At 44.1% G+C, this 12540-nt stretch overlaps 1 protein-coding gene and 1 long non-coding RNA gene across 2 annotated transcripts; one reads left to right on the top strand and one right to left on the bottom strand.

Annotated features, from left to right (window-relative positions):
• Positions 1-34: 34 nt before the first annotated feature.
• VPS29 (VPS29 retromer complex component) lies at positions 35-6581 on the top strand. The gene is made up of 4 exons (XM_083454371.1): positions 35-126; positions 4389-4580; positions 5239-5474; positions 6165-6581. Exons 1-4 carry the CDS (start codon positions 124-126, stop codon positions 6280-6282), a joined length of 549 nt encoding a protein of 182 aa, XP_083310497.1. The 5' UTR covers positions 35-123; the 3' UTR covers positions 6283-6581.
• Positions 6582-8137: 1556 nt separating this feature from the next.
• LOC310683954 lies at positions 8138-10718 on the bottom strand. The gene is made up of 2 exons (XR_014514582.1): positions 10572-10718; positions 8138-9309 (listed from the first exon to the last, which is right to left on the bottom strand). It is a non-coding gene; the product is annotated as an uncharacterized lncRNA (long non-coding RNA).
• Between the last annotated feature and the right edge of the window lie 1822 nt (positions 10719-12540).

Here is a 12540-nt window from a genome sequence, read left to right as displayed (position 1 = left end):
TGCGTGTGCGCTTTTTATTGTCCCGCCTCTGCTTCCGTAGGCCTAACTTCCGGCTTGGCACACCGGAAGCGGCGGAAGGCAGGCAGGAAGGCGGTGCAGGAGCGGCACGGAGAGCCCCCCAAGATGGTGAGTTGCCCTGAGAGGGCGAGGGCGGCGCGAAAGGCCGGGGCAGAGGCCTACGAGGAGCCGCTCCGCCCAGCCCCGTCTCTTCCTCTTCCCTCGGTGACTGGGGGACGGAGCTGTCCGTCTTCGTGGCCTCCTGCCTCGGCCTGGCGCCCCTCGAGGTCTCGCTGTGCTCCCGGCTGCCCTCCTCCTTGCCGGCCGGGCTGATGAGAGGCGGAGCCCGGCAGGGCACGGAGGGCCGCGGTGAGATGCAGCTGCTGGGCACTGTGGGCCCTCCGGACGCTGCTGGGCACCCGGCTCCCAACAGCCGCAGCCAGCGGGGTCGGGGGTGAATTTGGCTTGATGCTATTTAACATCAGAGTTTAACTTCGTTAAATGGTTCCTCCCATGTTGAACGCCCAGGATTCCCAGGCTGGCCTCGTGATCGGCATCGGGGTGGTGCCTTTAGACCTTACGTTGGGTTCAGGGGTGTTTTTTTTTAGGGGGGGGGTCTTAAATAACAAAGCGTCTGGTTGGTCCTCAAAAGACGGACAACGTTCTTCCTGTGGCATGATCACTGCCCTGCCACTGTTATGAGGATTGCTGAAGATCCTGAAGAACTAAGGATTAACTTGCCACGCTCAGCCCGGATAACTTCACTCCCAGTCAGAACACTCCCTCTGTCCCTGCAGTTCTTGTTTTGCTTATATAGCACCATTAGTGTGGTAGCACTTTTTAGTGGGGCAAAAGTGGGAGGGAGTGAAGGATAGTTCGCTGCCCCCCAAAAAAGTGTTTTCTTTCTAAATTACAAGTCTCATTGTTTTCAGTGGAGCTTACTCTGCTTAGGTATGGAGTACGGCTGAATTTTATACAAGAGAAATACATCTGAAACTCAGTGATATATGCAAAATGGTTTGAGAAAATGACAGTGTTGTGATATTATCTCATCCAAATACATTTTGCAGCCAGTAAGCTTCCCTGAAGATTTGCTGAGTTTCTTCTGATTTTGTCCTGCTTTAAATTAAGAAGTTTTGATTCCCTTCCTGCAATACTCACATACAGTGGTACCTCGGGTTACAAACACCTTGTGTTACAAACACTTCGGGTTACAGACTCCGCTAACCCGGAAGTAGTACCTCGGGTTAATAACTTTGCCCCAGGATGAGAACAGAAATTGCATGGTGGCAGTGGGAGGCCCCATTAGCTAAAGTGGTACCTCAGGTTAAGAACGGTTTCACGAATAAAGTTTGTCACCAGAGGTACCACTGTACATTCATGGTGTTTATGGCAATAACTTTTCTCTCATAATTATGCTTGGCTAACCCCCTTAGATGCATTACAAATCCATGAACTAAGCCATCTTGTGCTGTGTGTCAGTATAACTTGAAACTTACTGATGGGGATAGTCAGGAACCAGGCGTGGGGAGGCAGGTTGTGAATAAGTGACAATGCTTGCTGGTACAAGGAATTTTATCCCTGGTAGAAATTGCTTGGTTCCAGACAAACAGCTTGATCCCCCCTCCCCTCTTATTGCACTGAAACAGCCATGGAAGCATCTTGTGAAAGTCAACAGAGCTGGACAGCTCCTGTTGTGCTCAGGTGCAGGTCTGTGTCTGCAAAGATTCTTGGGGTGGGGGTGGGAATTTCACCTCCTTGAGAGCACTGGCTTACACTTCAGCCTATCTGGCTGTAATTATATGCTTGAAAATCTTGGAGCAATGCCTGATGAAATCTTTGTGACCAAAAAGGTTGGCTGAATAAGATTTTCAGTAGTTAGGAAAGGGACATCGGCTTCCTCCACAACTCTTCCACCCTGCCCAGGGTTAGCAAAACCAGAATAAATTATGCAAAAACAGTAAGTTTTGGCTATGATAAGGTGTAATGCGTCAGTAAAAAAAATTGGAATCACTCAAGAGAAATCATTTATTTCTGCATCATTTGCACAGGTTGCAAAATTTGTCATGATGCAGAGTGCAGAGCTCTGTTCGTAAGAGCTTTTCTGAAGTGGGACCAGAAGCCAGAGCCTCAAAGCATTTGAGGAGAGGGGTTCTCTACACTATTGGAGGCTCTGAGCCTCCCTGATGTGCAGCATTGGATACAGCCCTTTTGTATCACTGACCGAATAGCATCAACCTCAAACCCAACTGGATCTCCTATAGCAATATGGCAAGAAAGAGGATTTTGTGAATAAAAACTTGGTTCTTACTCCTCATTGTAAACTAAAATGAAGTGGGTCTGAGCCAATGCCAAAAATCCTGTATCTGATTTATACTACTGTGAACCCATTTCCCTGTATTTGTTCAATATAAGGGTTAGCTCCTTTTCACATCACCAAGCCTATAGAGCTCTCCCTTCCACAGAAGTGAATGGGGAAGCCAATATGGGCAGTGGACTCCTACATCTGCATGGTGAATTGTGTTGCATGTAAAAGGCTTTAGTGGAGAACCTGTGGCATTCCAGTTATGATTGAACTCCAGCTCCCATCTGTCCTAGCCAGCATGGCCAACGGTCAGGGATGATGGGAGGTGGAATCCAACAAATGCACAGAGGGTGACTGCCAGACATTAGGATCTGTTCAGGGAAGACTAGGAAAACCCTTCCATGAATGTTAGGGATGGGGACTTTTTTCAGCCAGAGGGTCACATTCTCTCATGGGGAACACAGTCCAGTGGGGGCACATTGCAAGTGGTGGGTGGGGCAAGAAGCAAATGTGGGTAGACTTACCTTTATACAGTAGACTAAAATGTAGGATGTTTCTGCACCTGCCCACATCTCTCTGGCAAACAAGGGGCATCTTCACAATTCAGGGACATATTTCAACCAGGCAAAAGCACTCAAAGAGGACATGAAGCAGAACCATTGAAGAAGTGGTGGCATGAGATTTCCCAGCCCTGCTTTATGAAATCAGTTGCATAAATCAAATTTTTTTTTTTAACATTTCCTTTCCTAACATTCAAATTTAGTTGATGATTTGCCTATTAATTTGGCTTGAGATGTTTCCTTTTCTGTTGCATCCTTTTTATTTAACATTGTTCATGTCTCACCCTGTTTTTTTCCATTCCCTGCTCCCCGCCCCCTGTCTGCAATCAACTTCTTCATCCAAATAAGGCTGGGCACAGAGTAAGTTTGTTCATCTTGGCCTGTTGCTAACGTTGGTGGTGGTAGGTGACAACCCACTTAGTGGCTATTAGAATGCATAAATTTATACAGATTCAAGAGCCATGTCTTGCTAGCTGCAGATGATGCTGCAACTACAGTTTTGGGGTGTGGTCAAACTCTTGCATCATGGTGCTTCATTGTGATGACTCTGTAAACCACTGTCTCAGTTCAGAGGACCCTATCAGCTGTTTCTAAGTGAGAAGATCGATAATGGCAGACAAGTTCTTCGCTGCTGACTGCAGCAACAGGGGAGTTTGGGGTGTGCTCTACAACACAGTATGAGGATGAGACCCTGTAGGCTTGGCCAGCACTACATGTGAGTTCTGCGCATACTTTGGCAAAAGTAAGTTGGCATTCTCATGATGCACTGGTGAGCTTAAGCTGATAAGCATTTTGTGGCTGTAGTTAAGTGTCCTCAGCTCCTTTTGCCAACATCAGGGGCAGTTTAATGCTCTGTATTATTACCACCGCCTGTCTTGCTTATGACACACCCCATTACCTTCATCTGACTTGGGCAAGGCATTGTGTGGTGTCACTGCACCAAAGCAACAGCCCAGAGCCTGGAGGTGTCTGCTTGCGTGCTGGGGAAAAATGTATCTGGGGGCGAGATGACTCTGTCATCTTGAGACGGGGTGCCAACTTGAATAAAATATTGGGGGGGGCAGGTGAGCCCTGCCCTGAATAATGGGTCACAAGACATGGCACCCAAACCATTTGAATGGCAGTGCCAATCAACTTTGGGAGGGGCCCCTCCAATATTTTATTGGGGAGTTGGCGCCTTTGTCTTGAGATAACAATGGAATTACTTGGATGGGTGAAGTCCTCACTTTTCAAGGAGGAAAAACTGTGGTTGCCATGTTTGGGCTTCATGCCAGATTTAACTGCAGTGGATTCAAAATCATTTTAAAACAGTCTTAATATCCGAGTGTCACAGGATTTGGAAGGAATTACAAAGTGCAATAAGGATGCGGCAATCCCACTGAAATTTAATGGGGCTGCCTTCGTTTTAGGGAAACGTCATCACTTTGTAAGTGAAGGAATCACGGACAAGACTGGGAACTCTGAAAGTTTCGTGACATGTTGCTGGAGACTTAAATGTGTTGTCTTTCCTTTTACTCCTTTGTAAGTTGGTTTTAGTGTTGGGAGACCTGCATATCCCGCACCGCTGCAACAGCCTGCCAGCTAAATTCAAGAAGCTGCTGGTTCCTGGAAAAATTCAACACATTCTCTGCACTGGAAACCTCTGCACAAAGGAGAGCTATGACTACCTCAAGACCTTGGCTGGTGATGTTCATGTCGTTAGAGGGGATTTTGATGAGGTAACTCAACTGCTGGGTGGGGAAAGATGGTAGATTTCTGTTTGTGTTGTGCTGTTCTTTTTTAGTTTAAATACAGAACTATTGACACCTTGCAAGTCTGTTTGATATCACGTGGATTGTCTTGAGTGAACGGGATGCGTGTATTTTGCATCTGACAATAGTACCCTTTTAGTCCACCAATTAACATGCTGCCATGCTGTTACAGTGGTGCCTCGCAAGACGAAAAGAATCCGTTCCATGAGTCTCTTCATCTAGCGGTTTTTTTGTCTTGCGAAGCAAGCCCATTAGCGGATTAGCGCTATTAGCGGCTATTAGCGGCTATTAAAGGCTTAAGGGATTAGCGGATTAGCTGCTAAAAGGCTATTAGCAGCTTAGTGCCTTAGAAAAAGGGGGTGGGAGCGGGAAAAAACCCCCAGGAATCTCAATACATTTTCGTCTTGCGAAGCAAGCCCATAGAGAAATTCATCCTGCGAAGCACCTCCAAAACGGAAAACCCTTTCGTCTAGCGGGTTTTCTGTCTTGCGAGGCATTCGTCTTGCGGGGCACCACTGTATTCTTAAGAATACAAAATGGCATTTTTATTGGGAATTGATAAAACAGAAAGGGAGAATGGGCTCTTGGTGCATATGTGATTTTTGTGCTGTCGCTTTAATCCTAGAACTTGAATTACCCTGAACAGAAAGTTGTAACTGTTGGACAGTTTAAGATTGGTCTGATCCATGGCCATCAAGTTATTCCATGGGGTGACATGGCCAGCCTGGCGCTACTTCAAAGGCAGTTTGACGTGGACATCCTAATTTCAGGGCACACACACAAATTTGAAGCATTTGAACATGAAAATAAGTTCTATATCAACCCTGGATCAGCAACAGGAGCCTACAGTGCTTTGGAAAAGTGAGTAGCTATATACCACAATGTGCTTGTCATTGATAACTACAGCTAGTTGACTGAGGTACTCATGGCTGCTTGTTCTTTGCTATCAGGTTGGATTATTGCATAAATTTATTATTTCTTTGCAGTTTGGAATTTTATTTTGATATCAAAGCACGTAAGGGACTATGTGCAGTTGAACTTTCCCCAAGTTTTTGATCATTTTTAAAGTCTTAACCAATAAATAAAATAATAAAATTTGTGTTTCAGTAGGAGTACCAAGTTGGTTCATATTTTGCTTGATGCAACTTAAGAGGTGTTTGGTGCTAGAGGATAAACCAGAAGATATTAGAACTGTCTACTGAATTGTATTTCCTGACCAAGGCTGCAGAAATGTCAGCTGATGTCAAGTGGTTATTTGAGGATGCTAGTGGGATTCACTTAAGACCATCTAGTAGAGGGATTGTAAACCTGTGGGCCCTCCACATGTTCTTGAACTACACCTCACATCATCCCTGACCATTGGGGCTGCTGATTGGCCCTGATAGGGGTCCAACAAACAGCTAGAAGACCATGGGGTCACCATCCCCAGTGAGTTCAGTGGGGTGTTCTCTTAAAGAAAGGGGCAGAGAATTGGTAACTTTAGCTTTCAAAGAATTTGCTGAGTTCAGATGCAGTCATTAAAATAACACTCACATGTTTTTTTTCCTACAGCAACATCATTCCTTCATTTGTGCTGATGGACATCCAAGCTTCCACTGTTGTTACTTACGTTTATCAGCTGATTGGTGATGACGTGAAAGTAGAAAGGATTGAATACAAGAAATCTTAAAGCAAACTGCTCAACTTGGCTTTTCTCCGTGGGTTTCTTTTGGGGGGACGGGACAATATGCACTCAAGAGTCCACAGTGTTTCCAATATTGTTAACTTAGGAACTTATTGTCCTCTTCCCCTACCGTAGACAGCAAAGTTTTACAGCATTTGACTTACTAAAAGTCTGCCTTGGCTTAACTCTTTTCTTTTGCCTAAAAATTATTCATGTCTGTAAATACCGTTCCAAGTGCACAGCAAAACTCTGTCTGTTCATATGAACTATTCCCAGTATTGTAATAAACACTTGTTTAACTTTAATTTGATTAAGCTAGCATTATTTATAAAATATATCACAAATCAAGAAACAAAACCCCAAAATAAATACAGGTCTTTTGTTTTACTCATTACACTGCGTTAGTGTAGGAATACCAAGTGAGTTTACTATGTCATAGTGTAATAGTGTAAGAAACAACTTCTAGAAGATAAAAAAGGTGTCGCTTGTTTTTCTACTAGTAATGGCAAGGCTTCTATGCCGGCTCACTGAAATACCTCCGCAGGAGGAAAAAAGCAGCATTTATATCAAGTGTTCAGAATTCTTTGGTTACTGAATCCTAATTTCCAGACTGACAGTATTGTTTACTGTAATGTATTCAAAATATGGCCTAACAAGTTTCAGCCAAAACTACTGGACCTTGTTCAGCTCTAAGCTCCTTTGGGAGGAAGTTTGGGATACAAAATTAATAAATATAGAATCAGAGAGTTGGAAGGGAACACCCTGTAATGCGGGAATCGCAGCCAAAGAATCCCTAACAGGTGGCCATCCAGCTTCTGCTAAAAAACCTCCAGTGAAAGAGAGTTCACCTCCGTTCAAGGTGGTCCGTTCCACTGTTGAATGGCTCTGACCCTCAAAAACTTATTCTTAATGTTCCTTGTACAGTGGTGCCCCGCAAGACGAATGCCTCGCAAGACGGAAAACCCGCAAGACGAAAGGGTTTTCCGTTTGCAGAGGCGCTTCGCAGGACGAATTTCCCTATGGGCTTGCTTCGCAAGACGAAAGATGACGAAAAAAATTGAATTTTTTTTTTTGCTCCAAAACCCCTTATTTTGAATCGCTAAGCTGCTAAAAGCGTTTTAGCAGCAAAACCGCTAATCCCCCACCCCTTAAAAAGCCGTTTTAAGCCCTTAAATTGCCAATAGCGCTAATAGCGCTACTCCGTCAAAGGGCTTGCTTCGCAAGACGAAAAAACCGCAAGACGAAAAGACCCGCGGAACGGATTCTTTTCGTCTTGCGAGGCACCACTGTAATTTGAATGCATTAGTTTGGGTCCCAGGAAAGTTAATGGTGGGGTTGCGTTTTGGTTTTGGTTTTATCAGCTTCACAAGATATATTGTCCTCTGAAAGAGTTGTTCTAGATTATCTTAAAATACTCTGTTATTTAGGGCTGCTGCATCATCCATCCTGTACAAAACATGTACACACAGTGATTAGCAGAAAACATCTCAATATATCTGACCTATGCAAAAAATTAAAAATGCATATTGACCGAAGAGGGACGTGTTTTCCTAAAATCATCATACCTGTAGGGGTCTTTTTTGGTGGGGGGGGGGGGAGTTACAAGTTGGCATACCAAGGACTGAAATGTGATTTCTGCAAGAGGTATGTTTGCAGACAGCAATGCAGAGTTTGGTGCACAGGTTGTGCAATCCACTTGATATGTACCACATGATAGAATGGGACTAGGTTTTGGTAAATTGCCCTGAAAGTGGAATATTTATTATCCACTCTTATTTTTACCCAACAATTCGTATGGAACAAGATGTGTAGTGGAAGAAAATAGGATTAGCTCCTCCTACCACAAAATGAAACTTGACCATTTTTTACAGGTTTTTGTACCAAGCTTTTAATTCTGTCAGAATGCATCTCCTGTATCTTCAATAATGGAAAGCATTCTGTGCTTACAACTCTTCAAACCTCTCATTTGTGATGTAGTCTCGAATCTGACATCTATTCTGCAAAGCAGTTGAAGAGTTAATCTGGTTAGGTCCACAGGTTATGAGAAAGTCAACTGCGCCTTTGTCTGTTTTGTCCAAAAAGGGTAAACTTGAGGTACCTATTTATTTATTATGGTCCCAGGTCCCCATCCCAAATCAGTGAGAAAAACATAAATGGCCACCAGCCAGCTGTTGTAGAAGAAACACAATTCACCAGATGTTTGCAGAACTGCAACAAGACCCCCAATAATCTTTTCCCTGAGACCATTTTGGGCCAGTGGGTGGCTGAAGGGAGCCCAAAGAAACATCTGGAGGCTGCCCTGGTTTGTTGCAAGGTTGGGGGAACTATTTTGGAACAATTGACAATTGCAAACATCTGCTCCTTTGTGAAAACTGTTCTTTGCGTAAGTTGACAATGGAAACATCTTCAGAGAATTATCTTTTTTATCAGTTGGCATTGCAAAAACTAGTTCCAGAAAAATGTGTTTTTTGGATCAGATGACATGAGAAATACCCTGCTGCTTTAGAGAACTGTCTCTTTTGGATCAGTCAGTATTGCAGCCATCTACCTCTGGAGAGCTGTCTTTTTTTGGATTTGTTGACATCAGAAACATCTGCCCCTTCAGAGAACTGTATTTGCATCAGTTGGCATCAGAAACATCTGTGCTTTTGTAGAACTGTCTTCTTTGGATCAGTTGATATCAGAAATATTTGGCTCATGGAGCTCAGCCAGAAGACCTCCCTTTCTTTATAGACCTGATCATGGAGGAGCTCCATTTGCTTCTTGAGAAAACTGTCTTTTTTGGATCAGTTGGATCTTCGCAGACATTTCTCCTTCGGAGAGCATCTTTTTTGGGGGAGTTGATTTCGCAAATCTCTGCTCCTTCAAAGAACTGTCTTCTTTGGATCAGTTGACATTGCAAACATCTCCTTTGGAGAGCGTCCTTGTTTTGGATTGGTTCACTTTGCAAACATCTGCTCCTTCAGACAAATGCTTTTTAAAAATCAGTTGACACCAGAAACATGCTCCTTCGGTGAACTGTCGTGTTTGCATCTGTTGAGAACAGAAATACCTGCTACTTTGGAGAACTCTCTTTTTGAATCATTTGACATTGCAAACATCTCCTCTAGACAAATGCCTTTGTTGGATCAGTCTCTTAACTCAGCATTTCCCAACCTTGGGCCTCCAGCTGTTTTTGGAATACAACTCCCATAATCCTCAGCTAGCAAGACCAGTAGTCAGGGATGATGGGAATTGTAGTTCAAAAACAGCTGGAGGCCCAAGGTTGGGAAATACTGTCTTAACTCTTACTGTTAAATACAAAAAGTTTAGGGAGTGAAAGAGACGGTAAAGGTGAGATAGCACTCTTGCTACATGCTGAAAAAATAGAAGGCTGGGTGTAAAAGCCATTTTGGGTTTAAGTATGAATTATGAATGGATTTGGTGCAAGAACTCAAACAGTTAAGTCGATAATAGGCTGTAGCTAGGGAGACACAGCTAGGGAGATCAAATCCCCAAATGTGCTTTAAAATTTGACTCTGTATTTTAAGGCCTGGAAAGTGGTTTGTTGTTTAAGTATAAGTTTCAAGCCCAATTGTTTCAATAGCTCATATTGCACAGCGGGTACAAGCTGTCTTTAGATGTAGTCAGAATTTGAGACGGAGCAATGGGGATCCTTGGGACATGGGTGGTGCTGTGGGTTAAACCACAGAGCCTAGGACTTGCCGTTCAGAAGGTCAGCGGTTCAAATCCCTGTGACGGGGTGAGCTCCCGTTGCTCGGTCCCTGCTCCTGCCCACCTAGCAGTTCGAAAGCACGTCAAAGTGCAAGTAGATAAATAGGTACCGCTCTCGCGGGAAGGTAAGCAGCGTTTCCATGCACTTCTCTGGTTCGCCAGAAGCGGCTTAGTCATGCTGGCCACATGACCCGGAAGCTGTACGCCGGCTCCCTTGGCCAATAAAGCGAGATGAGTGCCGCAACCCCAGAGTCGGTCATGACTGGACCTAAAGGTCAGGGGTCCCTTTACCTTTTAATGGGGATATTTAACAATTGGCACAGGGCCCATAAAGGAGAGCAGGGCATCTGGCAAAACCACAGCATTCTCCACAAAGAACACATTTTTGCAGTTTTGCCTAATATGGAGAGCTTAAGTTTTGGTCAGCTTACACACATAGGATTATAAAATTGGCTTGCTATATTTTGCTTCTTTCGGGGGGTGGGTATATTAACCCCTAGATGTCCAAATACCATAGTGCTGACAACAGTACATCTCGGGAGCCAACAGTTCAAATCCCCACTCGGCCATATGCAACTCACAGGGTGACCTTGGGCAGTAGCTCACTCTCAGCCTGACCTACCTCGCAGGGTTGCTGTGGCGGTTAAACGACGGAATAGGAACGATAGAATAAACGTAACGAACAACAACTGCCACTTCCGCCTGCAGTGCCTCTCTCAAGATGGCGCCCACGACTGTCATCTCTCGTCCCGCGCCGCCGCCAAGATGGCGGCGCTTCCGCCCTTCCTTCCCATCCACTTCCGCCTCTCCCAATATGGCGGCGGCAGCGGAGGAACACGTGGGGCAGCTGGAGGCCGGCGGGCGGCGAGTTTTAGCTTTTCAGGAGCCATAGAGCATGTGCAAAAAGGCGCCGCGACCACCCTCTCCGACTTCTTAAAAAATAATTTTTTTTATTGGTTTTCACAATTTTAAAAACAAACAAGCACATAAGACAAACAAACATAAATCATAGCCTTATTGAAAATTACATTTATTAACTTTGTTAAGTGACTTCCTCGCTTCCCCTTGGTTGAATTTCATTGCATACCCTTTTAACGCTTTTCCCAATCACAATTCTTATAAAATTTGACTTAAACATTGACATCCTTAAATCTTCACATTATGAAATTGAACATATTAATTCATCACTTAACATAAATAAAATCCTAAGCCGATTAAATATCTGCAAGCTGTTTTCGGTTAATTTAACTTAACACCCTCTCCGACTTCTCCTCCCCCCCCCCCCCATCAGTCCCTGCAGGTTGCTCTTTTGGAAGGGCTCTGTAGAGCCTCCACGGCTCAGTGCAGTCTATGCGTTTGGGATGGCAAGAGTTCAGGAATGAGCAGCGCTGCAGCCCAACGCTCCGGATCTGAGTCCAGAGCAGGCGTAGGCAAACTCGGCCCTCCAGCTGTTTTGGGACTACAATTCCCATCATCCCTGACCACTGGTCCTGTTAACTAGGGATGATGGGAATTGTAGTCCCCAAACAGCTGGCGGGCCGAGTTTGCCTATGCCTGGTCCAGAGGTACTCTGCCCAGTGGCACCTCCAGCTCCTCCCTGCTGCTAATTTTGCTTGGGCTGGATCGTGTCCTGCTGGATGAGGCCAAAGGGGACCCATCCAGCCTAGCATCCTTTTCTCACAATGGACAGCCAGCTGCGTGTGAGAAGCCTGCAAACTGACTGTGGAGGAGCAGAGCATAGCCACTGCAGCTAGTAGCCATTGGTAGCTCTCTTCTCCATGAATTTGTCCAATTCTCTTTTAACGCCAGCCAAGTTGGTGGCTTCTTGGACTTCTTTTTTTATATATATATAAATAATTTTTATTCACTTTCCAATAAACATTTTTTCCAAATTTAACATTTGTTTTGACATAAACATCTTTTTTGACTTCCATCAGCCTATCTGAGAATTCTCCATACTCTCACTACGTCTCACATTTCTTACATTTATATTGCACATTATATCTCTTAATCTTAACCTTTCTTTTTAAACAACATTTCTATCAGTCTTTTTCACAAAGCCTCCTGAAAGCCAACAAGCGTTAGTTGCTCCTCACATTCAGTTTTGATATATTCTGTAAATTTACTCCAGTCCTCGGAAAATCTCTGATCACGTTGGTTCCTTATTTTTCCAGTCAATTTGTCCATCTCTGCATACTCCATCAATTTCATTCTCCATTCTTCCTTGGTCGGCATTTCTTCCTGCTTCCATTTCTGGGCCATCAAAATTCTTGCTGCTGTCACTGCATATCTAAACAGTTTCACATCTTTCTTACTAATTTCATTCCCTACTATCCCAAGTAGAAATGCTTCTGGTTTCTTGATAAATGTATATTTCAACATTTTCTTCATCTCATTATAAATCATTTCCCAAAAGCATTTCACTTTTTTACATTCCCACCACATGTGGTAAAATGTTCCCTCTTTTTCTTTACATTTCCAACATTTGTTACAGATTTTATACATCTTACCAAGTTTCACTGGTGTTACGTACCATCTATACATCATTTT

Source organism: Podarcis tiliguerta, assembly GCF_965153285.1.
Source record: "Podarcis tiliguerta genome assembly, chromosome: 8".
Lineage (NCBI taxonomy): Eukaryota > Metazoa > Chordata > Lepidosauria > Squamata > Lacertidae > Podarcis > Podarcis tiliguerta.
The sequence above is the reverse complement of the archived record's forward strand: the minus strand, read 5'-3'. Positions and strand labels throughout refer to the sequence as shown.

Bases quoted from the DNA above. Each gene is read 5' to 3' on its own strand.
- VPS29 (XM_083454371.1), top strand. The intron at 4,581-5,238 runs GTAACTCAACTG...CTTTAATCCTAG, and splicing joins TTAGAGGGGATTTTGATGAG to AACTTGAATTACCCTGAACA. The intron at 5,475-6,164 runs GTGAGTAGCTAT...TTTTTCCTACAG, and splicing joins GCCTACAGTGCTTTGGAAAA to CAACATCATTCCTTCATTTG.